This window comes from Oreochromis niloticus, linkage group LG12 (assembly GCF_001858045.2).
Source record: "Oreochromis niloticus isolate F11D_XX linkage group LG12, O_niloticus_UMD_NMBU, whole genome shotgun sequence".
NCBI lineage: Eukaryota > Metazoa > Chordata > Actinopteri > Cichliformes > Cichlidae > Oreochromis > Oreochromis niloticus.
Genome location: NC_031977.2, coordinates 24,056,542 through 24,073,431, shown reverse-complemented (window position 1 = coordinate 24,073,431; position 16,890 = coordinate 24,056,542). Strand labels below are relative to the sequence as shown.

The window sequence follows — 16,890 nt, the reverse complement described above, 5'->3', positions numbered from 1 at the left end:
GAATTAAGGACTTTATTAATAGAAAGGGAAATTTTCAGGTGTGCATATGTGTGTATATACGTTTGTGGGTAAGTGTGTTTCTTGCTTTGTTGTTAAGTTTGTTTACAAGCACCCATTCTGCAAAAAGCATGGCTTACCGACATGGTGGCTCAGCAGGCCAGAAATGTTCTGTCAACCTTTAAAACCAGCTTTTTCACTCTCTCCTGACCTCCCAGGGGTAGTAATAAAAAGTTGAATCCTTAAAATGTACTTTTTTTGTTCTTTTAAAAAAAAAAAAAAAAAATCAAACTGGTGCTACCCTCGTGTCCAGTCGTGCTTTGAATAATTTCAACCCTGCCTGCTCTTCTTGACCTCTCTGACTTTCCTAACATCTCTAACATGCACGGTCACGCAGCAGGAGCCCTTAACTAATGATCTCCAATAGAAAGAAGCAAACCTGGCCACACAATTACCATGCCCTTTGACCTGGCCCACACAGTGGTCAGCTTCATCTGCGAAGGTGATTAAAAAGGCCTCATTAAGGATTTCTAAGTGGCTTTTAAGTTTCTGTGTCACTCTCAAGGGTGCTTTGGAAATATATAAGACACACCAGCGACACCGTATGAGACAGAGAAGCCAGCAATCATCCAAGAGCAACCTAAAGAGGAACTTGAGCTAACAAGTGTGTACATTTGCTCTCTGTGAAGCGTAGATTTTGTGGTCAGCCTTACTAAGTGATTTATTCTCTGTTTTTCTCTTCTATTCCTAGCAGAAATGACCGGAGCTGCTGTGTCTGTGTGCCTGCTTTTTCTCCTGTCTGTATGTTCAGCGTGTTACATCTCCAACTGCCCTATTGGAGGAAAGAGGTCCATAATGGATGCACCACTGCGCAAGGTGAGCTCAATCAGTCAGCCAATAGGTCTTTAACTTTGCAGCTTTTGAAGCTTCTGACAATATTATTAGCAAACTGGCACATCTTTCTCTTCATTCATTTATTCAGATAATGCAAAGCCTGAAGAGAGATTTAGGTGACAATATTAGACAAAGTTAAGGACAGACATTTTCCGCAATTGCATGTGAAAAACTTGGGTCGGGGGCCAAAACCATCAGAAAGAAAATACAAACTGAGAAAGCCTAAAAATGCTTTTTAAGGTGGTAAATTATGGTGAAGTTCATAGCAACACCAAAAATAATCATCCGTTTCAACCTCTAGTGCATGTCATGTGGCCCCGGAGACAGAGGCCGCTGCTTCGGGCCAAGTATCTGCTGCGGGGAAGGTCTTGGTTGCCTGCTCGGCTCCCCGGAAACAGCTCACTGTGTGGAGGAGAACTACCTGCTCACCCCCTGCCAGGCAGGAGGGAGAGCCTGCGGTTCTGAAGGAGGACGCTGCGCTGCTTCAGGACTCTGCTGTGATGCAGGTCAGAAAATCCTGACGTGAATATAAGCAGTAGTAAAAGGAGTATTTTAGTCCTTTATTGAAGTAATTAATACCACTACCAGAATACTTAGAAAAATAATCCTGCAAGCTGAAGCAAATAGCAGGGAAGTATTAGCAATATTTGCTTAAAGTACAAGAAAGCAAAGCATATCGTTTAAGCTGATCAGTCAAGCTGATTGTAATTATTATATTTACAGCTGGGTGGCTTGTTCAGTATTCTGTGTAAGCATACATCCTATTTTATAAGCTTATTACATCTGACATGATAAAGGCACAGTATCTAGGGTAAACAACATGAAGTAAAAAGTAGAAATTTTCCTCTAAAATGCAGTGAAGTACAATTATTAAGTACCATAACATTGAAAAACTCTAGTGAGGGTTATCAAGTACAAGCACTTGATTGATTCATGAAATTATGCAGTCTCTATTCCGGTCCAAGATTCAGTATAGCTAAACCTGCACAAGTCACAGATTCTCTAGCATAAATATGATGACTTTCATCCAAACTCCCTAAAGTTGTAATCATTGTTAATTTTTTTTGTTATTTTATATAATGTAAGGAATAATGCAAGAATTATAAATGTTATTCCTAATATAGCTCTGCATGCTTTAGTACCAATGTAATTAAAGGAGAAAGAAAATCCACCTTTGCTTTGAGTGATACTACTTTGATCATGATGACCTAATTTACCCTACCCTGCTCTTTAAGGGTCCATGAATACAGGTCACAAAACCTGATAACAACAGATCATAAAGTGTAGACGATGACCATTTTTGGTAATAACTCCTTCTGATTTGTTCTTAACCCTGCCTCAGAGAGCTGCGCCACAGATCAATCCTGCCTTATCGAGGAGGAAGGAGATGAACAAACCAGCCAGTTCGATGGCAGCGACCCCGGTGACATCATCCTCAGGCTCCTGCATTTGGCTGGCCACAGTTCTCCTCATCGAGTCCACCAATGAGCTGCTTTTGCGTCAAGGTCTCACTGCAAGCTCTCGAGCTGTAGGGATTAAATGGGACTTGTAGTTCACATAGTTGTGTTTTTATGTTTGTTGTCACGATGCTGATTTTGCTCTTTTTCCCTGCAGTACTTCTGTAGAGTGCCTTTGTCAATATAGCCTATTTTTATGTATGAAATTAGGGGTGAATACCGGCTGTGGTCATCCTGTTATCTGCATGTTGAAATAAAGTTTGAAGAGAGTATAAAGTGCTGTCGTTTTCCCTGACCTGATTAACTCTTGCATGTAAACTTACAGTATTTCAAACCTTCCAAATACTTTTCCTTATAAGACAGCTTGAACCGTATTAGGTCATTGTGTTCGACAAACAAATAGACAAAGCCCACAAGTGTCTTTATCTTTCAGATAATCCTCCAAAGGATCTCTGGCAAATTCAAATGATCCCCACATGATGGTGTGTGTGTGTTTTTGTGGCAACTCTGGTGACACAATATCACTGTTGCAACAGTCGGGACTATTATCTCATAGGCTGTTCACCTTTGATCCAATTTTGTTTCGGTTAACTTTGCAGTCAGTCCGCTTTGGTTCTCTGTGTCCTTCTATGGGCATGCATAGAAGGGCACAGAGCATGCAACAAAGCAGTAAACAAATAAACACAGCACTGAAGACTTTACACAAGTCAGCCCTCTACTCATGACAAATTATTGGCATCACATTGCAGGTTAATATTTTGTGATATCTTGTGCTTCTCTGTGGAAACTCAATTTCTTCCACGAAGCTTATCATGCTTGTCTAAAGTACCTTTGTAATCAAATGTAGATTATACTTCACACTGTGTAAGCGACAACAAGCTCCAAGAGAGTTTTCTATTGGCTAAAAAAGGGCAAACATCTGTGTCAAGCCTTCTGATTATAAAGTATTATGCAGAATTATGATTTGTAGTTCAGGAAAACACTAACCTAATTATGGTTTTCGGTCTAAAATATATAATATAAATATATAATATATCAAAGATTTTATTATGTTTTAGGTAGGAATCTGTAAACCTTTTTCTAAAGACTAAAAAAGAGACTTGATACCCCCAAAATTCCCCTTACTGTGAGCAAACTAAGATTTCAGTTCTCAGAAAAAATCCCTGTTTCTAAAACCTCACCTTCTTATACATCCTATTTTTTTATTATTCTTTTCACTTAAAGATGGGGTACTAAAATGCAAAGTGAATGGAAGTCATGTAGAAAAGGTCATGTAGAAATGGATCTATTTAAAGAGACCAGGTGAAATAGACATTGAGTGAAAAATATAGAAAGAAAATCCCAACGTAACATGACACAGGTTAGCCATGTGCATTGTCATCATATGTTGGTGTGCATGACTTGAAGCTCCTTCCACACATTGCTATGCATCAAAATGCCCTTTTACCTTTCCTGTTTTCTCTTTTTTCAGTGAGTGTTACCTAACTCCACTCTAGTCACTCTGGGCCCCTTTTATCTCTCTGCCCGCCCACCTTTTGCGAGCACAGCTGGAAGTAGTGAAGTAGGGACTTCCCTTAATTTCAGGCACCTGAGGTTAAAGATTGATCCGCTGCAGCTTGAGAATATAAAAGAGGCAGATACTCGCGTCTTTCTTTACCTTCACTGCCTGCCACCATGTCTTTCTCTGGAAAATACCAGCTTGAGTCTCAGGAGAACTTCGAGCCTTTCATGAAGGCTGTTGGTAAGAGTTGTGCAAAACTAATAAGCTTCCTGCACTCAATGAACTGAAATAACAATTTATCTGACTAATGGTTTCCAAATGTTTTGCTTTCTGCCGTAGGTTTGTCTGATGAGATCATTCAGAAAATCAAAGATCTTAAGAGCATCTCTGAGATCGAGGAGAATGGTGACACCTTCAAAGTGACAATCACAACCGGCTCAAATGCCATCGTCAGCAATTTCACTATCGGACAGGAGGCTGAACTACTGTCGCCCACTGGAGAGAAAGTCAAGGTAAGCCAAGATACTTAACTTAAATCTACAGGAAACCCAATTTTGACAATTAAAACACTTGTAACACATTTGGTCTGTATAAAATGTTATACTTGATCATTGAGCCTAATCTTCATTTATCATGCTTGTTAAAGGGGGTGGTTCAGCGTGAAGGCAATAAGCTGAAGACCACCCTGAAGAACATCGTGTCAGTCACGGAACTGGTGGATGCAAACACACTAATTTCAGTAAGTAGTTTTTCTGACTTTATTTTCTTTAAAGTCTTCCTTGCTGATTAACTAGCTGGTATTTAATGCATTTTGTTCTTCTCCTTGTAGACACTGACTATTGGGAACATTGTACACAAGAGGACAAGCAAACGCATCTAACTTCCTATACATGATAATAAAAGGAGGGTGAAAAAAAGCAACTGTCTCATGGTTTGACTTGGATGTGTTCAGCAGGCTTTTGGTAAATGCTTCATTTGGGTTTAGACTGAACAAGCTCCAGTTCCTCAGCTGGTTTTAAAAAGAATACTCCCAACTAGCTAATTTTGGGGCTTTGGTTTCAGAAATTTCGCTTGCTTGTGTTTTTCTAAACTTTATTTAAACAAATATAAGCAGTAACATAATAACAGTAATAGGTTCCCAGTCAAAAAAGGTAAACAAAATGTGGGGAATACATAATACCAAGAGGTGAAGTGGAAAAATCAAAGGAAAAAATCCTGTGAAGAAAACATATTTCATTTAATTGATAATGCAGTATTTGTCTCATAATTTCCACGCCATATGTAATTATAAGGCTTACAGTACATGTGGACTCGAAGTGTATTCATAATTTGTTGGGGCAAAGGTTAAAGTCGATGCGATTGTGATGTTTTTGCAACTTTGCCAGACTTCCCTGCAAAATGTGGAGACTGTGAAGAGTTAAAATATAAAAGATCCTTTCATTGACGATGTCTACTTCCTAGTGAGTACTAGTGTTAACAAATACCTTGATGAATGTAACCTGGGATACTCAGAGACCTTGTTTGAATCTAGCTGAATGCTGGCACTACACTAGAGTGTCTGGCTTTGTCAAAAATTAAGATTTAAGAGAGTTTGAGGCATTTTGAAGCTGCACTGTAGATATTTACACCTTAAAGACAGCAATTTAGTTAAAGGCCTTATATCAAATTTAGCATATAGCTTGTGTTTGTGACTACCCCAGGATCTGCAAGAGAGTTAGATCTTTATCTGTGCAGTCAAAGATCAGTTAAGCTAGCAACATGTTCTGGTTTTGGTAATGTAAAACTTTACACTGGGTTACAGAATGACATACTGTCATTGCATTTCTTGTGCGGTATCTGTTGACCTTATGCAGTATCACAGTAAACACTAAAGGATATGGGTCTATTTGATGTACAGGCGCACTAACTTAAGCCTGTTTTGTTTTTGTTTTGTTTTTTTAAGTTTTATGAGGGCAGAGGTAACAGTGCTTGTTACATTTTGATTCACTCCTGTGGTTGGATTTTGCATCCTCAAAGCAAACTCACAAGGTCAAGACATCTTTTTTTAATGAAAAGACATATTTCTCTGAAAAACTGAGTGATACAGAAAATGGTCATGTGACTAAATGGCTAGACTAACATCAACACTCTGAAAGCTGTTAACAGTAAACAATAGGGTGGGGTTCTCCTGATTACTGTCATGTGATCACTTCCTCCGGTGGAAGAGATTTTTGATTCCCTCCTCCACAGACTTGGGCTCGTGCATCATGGTCATGGGTTTGTTCTTCAGAGCTGCCTCTCTCATACTGTGATAAACATACTCATTCTGTTTGAACATCCTCAGCTCCATCTCTGTCTGAATGCGCATCGCCTGTGAAGAAATCAGAACAGAAACATCAGCACTCAGTGTCCAACCAGAATTAGCTAGAGAATATATGGAGAAGGAAAAAATGCGAGCTTGTGAAGTGGTCAATTAAAAGCGTAATTTATGGTAACTTTTTTGTGTTCAGGAGCTGGTGGGTATTGTGGGTTTTTTAGCTGGTAAATGCACCATTAAACTAACAGCCAGCATAAGTTAAAATATAGCCAGTCACTTTCAAACACCATAAGGCTGAGGAGAGCTAATATCCTTAGGTTAGTTTAATCATTGCCATATGATAAACTGTTTGGAGTCAGCTCATTTGGGCTGCATCAATGTTAAAAGTCAAACTTTTTACATTGTGGGCCAGGTAAATTTTATTTCTATTAAAAATTTTAAGGAGACCTAGTTTGAAAAATTTTAAGGTGATGCTTACATCAAGGTCCTTAGTGATGGGATGTATTGGGCCATGGGTAATCATGAGAATGGCGTAGGCCTTGCAGATCATCCCATGTCCAACCTCAATCTGCCCAGCCTGCCAGTGGGTCACTCCTGCTCTCATGGCAGCCATGCCAAGAGCAGCGTTGTTCGGGTGGTACAGCTTCCTGTTAGAGGGATGAGACTCGATTTGTGTTGTGTTTTTAACATTTTCAAGCTGAAAACCTGTTCTTTCTATCGACATTAGATAAATTATGTTCATGGGTATAACAGGAAAATCTGTGTATTTTCACACTCACATGTATCCCTCCACCATCTTGCGGGCGTAATCTGCAGCATCATCAAAGTACTGCAGGTAAGCTTGAACCTCGCTCATTGTGCTCCACATCCTCAACAGGTAGATGTGAGTGTCTGCCAGAACCGGCTCTGTCTTCTCAATGCACTCCCTGCAGATTTTCACAACCTGAAGAGACGAACCGCAATAAGAAAGATTACACAGTATCAAAAAAAAATCTTGATTTTATTTGCTCATTTAAGTGATTTGATACAATACCTCATGGTAGTCACCATTTAATCGAGCCTTCTCCATCTTCTCTAGCATCTGAAAGCAATAATCTGTGGCCTCTTTCACTTGTTCCTCTGAAGGCTAAAACGTTGGACAGATTTATAAAAGTCAAAGTATTAAGAAGTGACAAAGAAATGTGCGGAAAAAATGTTCAATAAAATGATTGTTTCGGAGTTATTTACTTCAGGTAAGACTTTCTAGAATTAGAAAGCAGAAGTTCTGGTTATTTTTATCCCTAAAAGGACCTTTGACCCACTGATGACATGCACAGGATGTTTGATTACAACAAACAAGATTTACTCTGTTACAAGATTTTAATTAAGCTTTCACATTATTATTATTAGGCAGCCAATCTGGCGCTTCAAAATATATGTGGTCAGTTTTTCATACTTATCCTGTTAAACATAGAAACTCCTTAAACATTTTTTTGTGCTGATAGCTACTGGCAGGTTATTTATAGCTTGTGACACACCCGTGTATAGTCTATAAAAGCATACAGAGCACATTAGTGTAACAACAGGAGTACATAGATTCAGATTACAACCAGCAGTGTCTCTCACTTCTGAGACTTTCAGTGATGTGACAAACATTTATGTGTATTTGGCACTGAAAGCTGGATATAAAGTTTATTAAAAAATAAAACTGAAAAGACCATTCTTTATGGAAGGAAATGCTCTAAAACAAGTTACAGTATTAAAGTAATTACATTTATTCAGCAAATCAAGTTAAAATTGGTTATTTCTTCTAATAGCTGTTTCTCAAAAGCAGGTTTGAATGCACAGAAGACTGAATCCACTTGAGACTTATCTTTGCTTAAAATAGTCTCTGTGTCACTGCTTCTCATGTTCCTCGCCTGTTCTTATCAGTTCTAAATGCAGTGGGGGTGTTTGGTCCTTTTGCCTTGCGAAGTTAAACCGGCGACAAGCAGTTGCAGACACTAACCTTGACTCCGTCCTCTTCCCTTCCCCCAATCTTGATGTCATCTTTGATTCGGTTCTTGCAGTGTTCACACGTGCAGTCAAAGAAATATTGTGTTTTCAGCAGCCTCTGTCGCTCCTCTGACAAATTCAAGAAGTCCACATAGGCGACTGTCAGCTCCTCGCCTTCTGCAATCTTACCCAAAGCACGCAGCTCGATCCTGGGGATGAGAATCACAGTCAAACACGAGCAGAGATGTGGAAACGCATGCAGAAAGGTTTTCCTTTCATGTGTGCAGTCTTTCATTCGGAGTTTGTGATTGATGGTGAAATCCTGTTCCACAGCGTGGCTTTCAGTCCAGTTGAAGGACTGATCCTTCAACTGAGTGAGATATTAGTGAGTGTCGGTTTATTTCACACAGCACTTAAAACATTTCACGTATATCTGATTCGTTTTCTTAATTTGTTGTAAAGTTAGTTTCAATTTCAGTCTCTTTGCATAACATGCAAAACGGTAATAATTGGTTTATTCTAACACAAATGTTGTATTTATTTGAAAATGGGTTTTTTGTCTTATTTTACTTTGGTGTTATGTCGAGTTAAAGGTGAAACAATAGAAATGGTATAAAAGGTAGAAGCTACTACTACACTCACACACGGCAATCTGTGTTGGTGTGACGGACAGACGCACAAAGTGACACATCAGCTGCATTCAAATAAAACTTTGTGTGGGCACGACAAAGGTTTTTACGGGCGATGAAATATGAAGATAAGAAAAAGTTATCAGCCTTTTGTTACACTAGACAATTAAAGGGTTAGAGCATTCAAGTAGCACATGTGAACATGTATTGATGTGATATTCGAGTCACATCAAACATGCAGTGCTCACCACAGAACACTGCTCGCTTATACAAATGTACAACAGATTGTTAAATGTAATGATTTAATTGTTTAATGACAGAGTCTAAAGGGTGCTCTAATAAATGAATGAAACTTAAAAGGCTCAGGATGAGGCAACGCACCTCCGTTGAGAATGAAACATAGTATTCACAGCCGATTGACTGAAAGACAAATAGGAAGCAGTTTTACACCAAGTGACACCCGACACACACACATTCACACGTAACAGCACACAAACGTGCACAGAAGCTCTGAAAACGTTAAGGATTATTCACTTTTTCATCAATTTTGAGGAATTTGGAGCTCTATATAATGATGAGTTGTCAGGAAGAGTATTTTCTGTTAACTTACTTGCCGTGGTTGAGGATTACGGTGCAGTTGGGCCAGCAGTCATGGTTCACTAGACACAAGTTGGGGAAAAGACCAACTCCTACTGCCTGGAGACCCCTCTGGTCACTCACGCTGAAGCCGTTACAGTTGATCTGGAAAAACAAGTGCAATCTTTGATATGAACATGCATACGTGTTGTCCATATAGGACTGCTGCAGGTAAATAAAACAACTGTAAATATTTAATACTGTTTGCCAGCTGTGAATCAAGGTATTAAGTGCAGAAACAGTGTTGTCTCAGGTAGACTGTCTTATTTATGAATCAGGTTTTCCTACTTAAGACTTTACCAAATAAATTAACATGTTTCTAGTATCAAAATAATAATTTTTTTTTAGAAAACAAAAAAATATGTGTTTAAGTCATTTAAACGCACCACTCCAAATATGTGTGAGATATCATCAATTGTGTGCTGTTTGCTATTATGGGGCCAGTAGTCCAGGAAGTTGTGAATGTCCACTTTCAGCTCCTTCAAGTCGTCCTCTGGCATGTCGGCAATGTGGTCCTCCAGCTCGTCCAGCGTGGTCAGCTGCATGTCAGACACTGTGCTCCCCTCCTTGTCGAGGCGCCACATAATGCGGGCCACCAGACTGACCACACGAATGAGCAACGGAGAAACGGACGTGTAAAGTCAGATCCACATTATCTTTAAATTACTTTTGAAGTGTACTAACATTTACTGCTTTATAGCATACAACAGCCTATTTGAATTACACATTTGTTGTCCTATAGTAAGTAATAAAGACTAACCAGTCTTTTTTTATAGCACTTATTTCCCTTTCCTTCCACTTACCGGATGTTCTCATTTGGTACTTTGCCATAAGCTTTGATGGCGCTGCATTCTAGCTTGTGCTCTGCCCAGCCTGCACGCTGGCAGGTTCGGTCACAGTAATGTGCAAATTTACACTGGCCGCACCGCTGAAGCTTCTCTTGTCTTCGGAAACAGCTGTGGCAAATACGCTCTGCTAGACTGCAGAGGAAGAGAAGAAAGAAAACAAGGAGAGGCGTCGTAATCTAAAATCTATAGCACACGCATACGACACTCAGTTATCATTTAAAGAGCGGCACTTGCACCTGTTTTGATAGTTCACTCTTTCATGTTTAACTCAGATTGCACCAATAATAAATAATCAGTGTTCACAGCTTTCATCAGTGAGTTGAAGAAGTACTAAAAACACTAGTACAAGTGGACTTTGACCGGAGATTATTTTGACCCGTATAGTGAACTCTTATAAAACTCATAATGATTGCTTGTATGGATATTAATACTAGGGTAATCTGCACTTCTGAGATAGAGAAGGACTGATATAAAGGTAGTCAAGTTTGGCATTTTGTGTTAGAAGCACATTTTTAAAAGTATTGTGCACTTAAATTCTTGTTTAGAGACTTTTAGAAACATTACAATTTAATACTTTGTAGGCTAATGATGGGTAATAAAGCAAAAATCTGTTTTGTTATTAAGTCTATGATACAGAAGCAGAAACCTCTGACTACTACAACTGTCACACAGTCCACCACAAACATCACTGAAAACAAGACATTGTTCATTCTTCAGATTCTTCCAAATAGTTAATGTTAATGTCGCTACAAGTGGCAAGGCAGCATATTCTAAGGAAACTGCTTTTATTCCATTAAACTAAGTAAAATTCAGCAGTATAGCTTTCCAAAATATAAAAACACAACATGCTGTAGTTAATTTCTAATTACAGACTAACAAAAGGCCAGAAAATCCATTATTCACGTGTTTAAATAGCCCATAAAGACTGCATTTGAAGCCATCCCTTATCAATGACCATCCACACCCACAACTTACATCCTCACCTTACCTGTCAAAGACAACAGCTGCAATACTGGCCTCAGAAAAAATTACATCTCCTGCCCAAAACTCCTTTGTTGCCTTTAACCCTCTCCCCTTCCCAGGTGAGTCAAATATTGCCACAGTCTCCATTGTAGGTGCGCCGGATTCTGAGACTCTGGTGAATGGATGATGGTCTGAGTGGATGAGAGAAGACTTAGTGTAGGATCTCCAATCTGTGCCTGTGTTCTTCAGTGACTGTACATTCCTCACCCAAGTTACTAAAATAGCTGAGCACCTCTTGAACTGTACCAACAGATGCAGAAGACGGGTTGGTTGGTGTTTTGTCTCTTTAGTTAAGTGAGAAATTAAAAATCTTCAGTGGGCAGGCTTGTCAATAAAACCAGTTATCTTTGTGCGAAAGAAACACACCTGAAGCTGGTTGTCATCTGTGAGAGCTCTTCAGCTTTTTAAATTTATTGTCAAATTTTTTGCTTTACATTGGCAGAAATCCCCTGACCCCTGATGTTGAGTGTTGGTAGGCGCCCTCTCCTTGAGGGTTATTTTTGTCCTTCAGTTGGGGCTGTCTGTCAGGAGTCAGTTGTGACGTTGAACAGCTGCGAGAAGCTTGACAGGAACAGAGTTGCTCTATCTCACTGCCTCTACTCTGTTCTGGTGCTTTCTCTATCATGCTGTTGCTTTCCTGTGCTCTGTCTCTCTCTAACTGTATGTTATGACGCAACAGAGCAGAAAAACTGTCACTTACACACTGTGAGGTGGGAGGCATCCACCTGCTGAGGGCCCCCTCAAAGAAAGTCAGATCATAAAACTTGAATATCCAGTTAAGGTCTCTGTATACATACACTCCCATGCTTTCATTCACCAAACTGTCACAAAACAGCAGAAAAGTAACAGCTTTCACTCCCTGTTTCACTCAGCTGTTCTTTTATGCTCAGATCAGCTGTGAAGCTGTAAAACAGCTGCTGTTCATAAGCGAAGCCCAAGTGTAACTCTCTTCATCTCCAGCAGGAGTTTCCCAGAGTGAGCTGAAGTGACCACAAGGACAGCGGAAGTGTTCAGAAGACAGACCGCCTGGATGGACGAGAGACAATTTCTTTAATTTTTCTTTTATCCCCTGTCATTTTAGGAAGCCCTCTACTTACTTGGTTCACCCATTCTGGACTCTGGTTTTTAAAGTAGATGCCGGACATCTTGAGAAATTTCTGTTATGATATAAATAGGGATCATGAAGAAAATACACATTTTGTCATCTTGAGAGAAGCATGTGATATCAATGTTCTTCCACTTATTTGCTTTTGTGCAGAGCATCGAGTGACAGCCGACACACACTGGACAGGCCACATTTAGTCACAGACTAACACATAGAGGCAGTCACCCATTCTTGCACATATTCTTTGGATTGTGGAATGAAGACAGAGAAGGAGAACTCCACAAAGAAAGGCCCCAGTTGGTCTGGTGGATTCAAACCCACGACCTTTTTAATGTGCTAATCATTGCACCATAACCCAACATTAGCAGACAAAAAAAAAACTGCATATAATTTAACGTGGACTGGAAGAAGAAATCTATACCATTAAATCTTCTTCTTCTTCTTTAACAGCCTAAAAATGCAGTGTTAAAGTGCTAAAAGTTACATTTTAATGTAATCTAATAGTAATCTAAGGAAGTTCATTTGTATCTCACATGTTATTACCTCTTTTTTGCAAAGATATTAAATGTCTTTATTTTTTCTGGGGTTTGACATTAATGCCTTCTTTTGAGTCAGGTGACCGGTATAACAAAGGAAAAGTAAAGAGAGACAGCAGAGAAATAAAATGCATAAAATTAAGTTAAGTCAGTGGTTCCCAAACTTTTTTTGCCAGGCCCCCCTTTTTTACAAGAAAAATGTTCGCGCCCCACCCCGCACAAACACATCCTCCAAACACACACACCCATATTTTGTTTACAAACTCCATTGCGGTTTATTTCACACCTCAAACATTTAGTAAACAATTAAGCAAATACAAGTAAACGGCAATAAATTACAGGTAGTAATAAAATATACTACTAACTCTTTTACGCTGCGTCCACACCTACACGGGTATTTTTTGAAAACTCAGCTGTTTCTATGCGTTTGGGCTTTTCGTCAACACGTAAACGGCGTTGCGATTCACCGAAAACGGAGATTATTTAAAACTCCTTTTTTGCGTTTACGTGTGGATGAGGATTACAGAGTTCGTCACGCAACGTCAAAGGTATGTGCCTTTTTTTCACGTCACGCTGTGCGCCACGTTATTGTTTACATGAGATGAATTGCAGAATGGCAGATAGAGACAAAATACTGTTAATCTGACTATCTTCAGGTTTTACACGCTTACATATACACACGCAGTTACTGTCCCTCCATTTAGAAAGGCAGAGGCGTCATGGTGTAATTATTTTACGTGTAGTTGTTTTTTTTCCTGTGTAATAATATTCAACATTGCTATCAATACATTTTTCAAAAAATGCCTCTCTGTACAAAATGGGTTTAAACACATAAACAGCTGTGAGATACTGTTTGTCCGTGATTTGAACAGGGGGAACAAATTACGGCAGGATCAGCCTGATGTTATTTGTATCCCACTGTAACTTTACTGCATAAAGAGCTAACATCATGTTAGCTCTTGATTTTTAGTTCACAAACACTTCTTGTAATAACTAACTACTCCTGACATTTAATGTCAGGAGTAGTTAGTTATTACAAGAAGTGTTTGTGAATTAAAAATCAAGAATGTGGGATACTGTTTGTCCGTGATTTGGAGAGCACAGCGCGTGCTTTGGACATGTTAGTAACATGTCCAAAATGTCAGGAGTAGTTAGTTATTACAAGAAGTGTTTGTGAACTAAAAATCAAGAATGTGGGATACTGTTTGTCCGTGATTTGGAGAGCACAGCGCGTGCTCCCGACGCAGGGAAACTAATTTTGCAGGGGAGACCTACCTTGGCACTTGTGCAGGTGAAGCCAAAGGGAAGATATGCTTCACCATATTTTCCTGTCTTTGGCTTGGAAGGAAGTTGGTTTGGAAACATATTTGGCGATGCTTCATCTCCTACTTTGCGTTTGTGTGGGAGCCCCGTCAAAAACCTGTCCACAGTGTCCAAGCGCTCTTTTTTTTTTTTTTCTTTTCATACCGCGCCCTTCTTGCAATGGCTCTGCGCCCCCCCTAGGGGGCGGGCCCCACACTTTGGGAACCTCTGAGTTACAGTTTTTCTCAGTTGCTTTGGTGCATTTCTCACAACAGAATTAAACTTTGCACAATAGTTAGTTCAACCTCCACAACATATAGTCGTTTTGGCACAACCTTGTGGCAGTTTCATGTTCATTTCGTCCAAAGGCAAATGCCTTTCATTGACATGGATACTTGCTTTTGCGGTATGGATAATCAATTCTGTGCATGTGACGTGCTTTTGCAGGCTATCCACTAGGTTTTGCAGTTTGCACTAATTGTTTTGGGAAATGCACTAACTGCTGTGCAAATGTTGATGGTGTTCTGAGAAACGCACCAAAGCGACTGAGAAAAACTGTAAGTAAACATTAGCGCCTCTTGGTGGCCAAAAGAAGAACATGCCTCAGTTGAAAAAAATGGTGCTCTCAGCTTGCAGCTGTATTGCAGCTGCGAGATTGAGTGCAAGTGAAAAAGTAAACACTACTGCCCCCTCGTGGAAAATGAAACAAATATAAGAGAAATGGGATGTTTTTCTTTAGAGATTTGACATTTCAAGGTAAGATTCTACTATCCTGCATGAGTAAGATTGGTAAGTGAGCATATGACATCAAAGGCCAACACTATACTATAATTATCCATAACCTAAGTGTCTTAAATTCACTAGATAATTACTTTAGATAATTACTTAATTATTTACTACCTGTACACACATCTACACATGGTGTGGTCAGCTTGCAGTTGTTGATTAAATTAACTTATTGCCTATTTGTCGGTTAAGACGAAGACGCAACTAGTCGTAATAAGGATGTGGTGAATTTATTTAGTGGAGCTTCACCTGCCACAACAAGTCGGAAAAAATCAAATGGCTTTCAGGTACACAGAGTGGCCACTCTTTGGAGTTTTGAATTCTCTCTGTATGATTTGTGCCTCCAAACCTCTAGGGGAAGCACTGGGGCTCTTTTTCTGAACATCTGTACCTTTAAGGAGAAGCACGAGCAAGAAAATATAATGGTTTTGACCATTATGTGAAAATACAGAAAAACAGCTCATCGGTGAGACTTCTATTATTATTATACTTCTATTATTAGTATAATATTATCATTCTGATAATATTATACTAATAAGTCTGCAGTTACTTCATTCAGGATGTAACAGAAATCTGGGGATTTATTACCTTATACTGGATATTTATTAGTTCATGAATGACCAGCATTGATGAAATGTTTTTGGATTCTTAGTTGATCATTTTTAGCATTATTTTCCATCAACAGTTTGCAGAAAACGAGGAAGCAAAGGACGACTGGCCATCCTACCTATCAGGAAAAATATCTTAATCACAAACACCACTGCTGTGGTTTCAGTAAAACTATTTTATGTCTTCTACTAATATACTTTAGCATTTTTCACCTCTCCTGGTTGTCTCCTGGGTAGAGTACAAGGCAAAAGAAACACCTTAAGGTATTCACGTGAGATAGATAGGGTATAAAAGTGCTACTAGTTGCTCTCACTGAGTTAGTGTTATTGTTATTTTTCATGAAGTCTTGCTCTTCGTCCATCTTCTTCCTCTTATTCAATTCAGTATTGCAGGGGGGCTGGTGCCTACCCCATCTGGCATATGGCAAGAGGTAGGGTAGACCCTGGACAAGTCACCAACACACAGAGACAGACATCCATTCACACTCACATTCACATTTAAAGACATCACTTAATCTAACCATGTCCTCCTGAGAACCAAGGAAAAAAGAATCTACCCATTGAACTTTTTTTTTTTGTGCGTGTGTGTTTTCCTGCCTCTTTGGAGCTCAAAGAGGCCGCCCAAATGCATGAGATATCAACAGAAAGCCAGGAATGTCCTCTATTTAGTAGATCAGGACTTATTAAGGTAACTCAAATAATTCAAAAGATATAGGCCAAAAACAAATGTCCATTACAGAGGACATAAATGAATGAGCTGGTCAGGAGGCTGTGTTTGGACTTTGGGAGAAAGTCAGAGAACTCAAACAAACATGGGGAGAAAACGCCACACAGCAAGACCCCAGCCCGGATTTGAACCCAGGGCCATGTCACCAAGGTGCCCCAAGTCCTGCTGTATGTCTGTAAATTACAAACGTGAAAAGGGCAATTATTTTAGATGACTCTTATCTAAAATCTGTGGTTGTTCTAGGCACATTTTCCACAATAATCATCACTGCTTTTGATTTACAGCTCACTGCTCTGTTTCCTCACAATCTAATACACTGCATCCCATGGCAGACAGACAAAAATAGTGACTGGCTGGAGATCATAGAGAAGGAAAAGCTGGAGAATCAGATATTTGATTCAGACACTTGTAGATACCAAAACAGAGCAAAAAGAAGCAGATCCTTTTGTTCTACATCATCAGGCTACAGGGCAGCTTCTTATATATGTAACATATATATATGGTGAAAGATGTGTCAGTGTTGAGTATGTTGCATTGCCAAAAAAATCACGTGTCCTTTGTTCCATATGCG

General features: G+C 39.4%; 3 protein-coding genes across 8 annotated transcripts; 2 read left to right on the top strand and 1 right to left on the bottom strand.

Moving 5' to 3' along the window:
• The first annotated feature begins 543 nt into the window (after positions 1-543).
• Positions 544-2,624, top strand: LOC100709702 (isotocin-neurophysin IT 1). 2 transcript variants are annotated; one of them, XM_003446093.5, is made up of 4 exons: positions 544-661; positions 752-873; positions 1,193-1,397; positions 2,234-2,624. In XM_003446093.5, the coding sequence occupies exons 2-4, from the start codon at positions 754-756 to the stop codon at positions 2,377-2,379; spliced, it is 471 nt and encodes a 156-aa protein (XP_003446141.1). In that variant the 5' UTR covers positions 544-661; positions 752-753; the 3' UTR covers positions 2,380-2,624. The 2 variants fall into 2 exon arrangements, with proteins under 2 accessions (XP_003446141.1, XP_005452218.1); XM_005452161.4 differs by having other exon boundaries at positions 550-661; positions 749-873.
• A 1,268-nt stretch (positions 2,625-3,892) lies between these two features.
• Positions 3,893-4,770, top strand: LOC100709431 (fatty acid-binding protein, liver-type). The gene is made up of 4 exons (XM_003446092.3): positions 3,893-4,089; positions 4,189-4,361; positions 4,496-4,588; positions 4,679-4,770. Exons 1-4 carry the CDS (start codon positions 4,023-4,025, stop codon positions 4,727-4,729), a joined length of 384 nt encoding a protein of 127 aa, XP_003446140.1. The 5' UTR covers positions 3,893-4,022; the 3' UTR covers positions 4,730-4,770.
• A 104-nt stretch (positions 4,771-4,874) lies between these two features.
• Positions 4,875-14,225, bottom strand: smyd1b (SET and MYND domain containing 1b). 5 transcript variants are annotated; one of them, XM_025912064.1, is made up of 11 exons: positions 14,172-14,225; positions 11,221-12,281; positions 10,188-10,364; positions 9,771-9,984; positions 9,359-9,489; positions 9,130-9,168; positions 8,133-8,328; positions 7,179-7,271; positions 6,925-7,088; positions 6,624-6,792; positions 4,875-6,199 (listed from the first exon to the last, which is right to left on the bottom strand). In XM_025912064.1, the coding sequence occupies exons 2-11, from the start codon at positions 11,340-11,342 to the stop codon at positions 6,035-6,037; spliced, it is 1,470 nt and encodes a 489-aa protein (XP_025767849.1). In that variant the 5' UTR covers positions 11,343-12,281; positions 14,172-14,225; the 3' UTR covers positions 4,875-6,034. The 5 variants fall into 5 exon arrangements, with proteins under 5 accessions (XP_025767849.1, XP_025767848.1, XP_025767850.1 ...); XM_025912063.1 differs by lacking the exon at positions 14,172-14,225 and adding an exon at positions 12,353-12,409; XM_025912065.1 differs by lacking the exon at positions 11,221-12,281 and having other exon boundaries at positions 14,172-14,219.
• Positions 14,226-16,890: the final 2,665 nt, after the last annotated feature.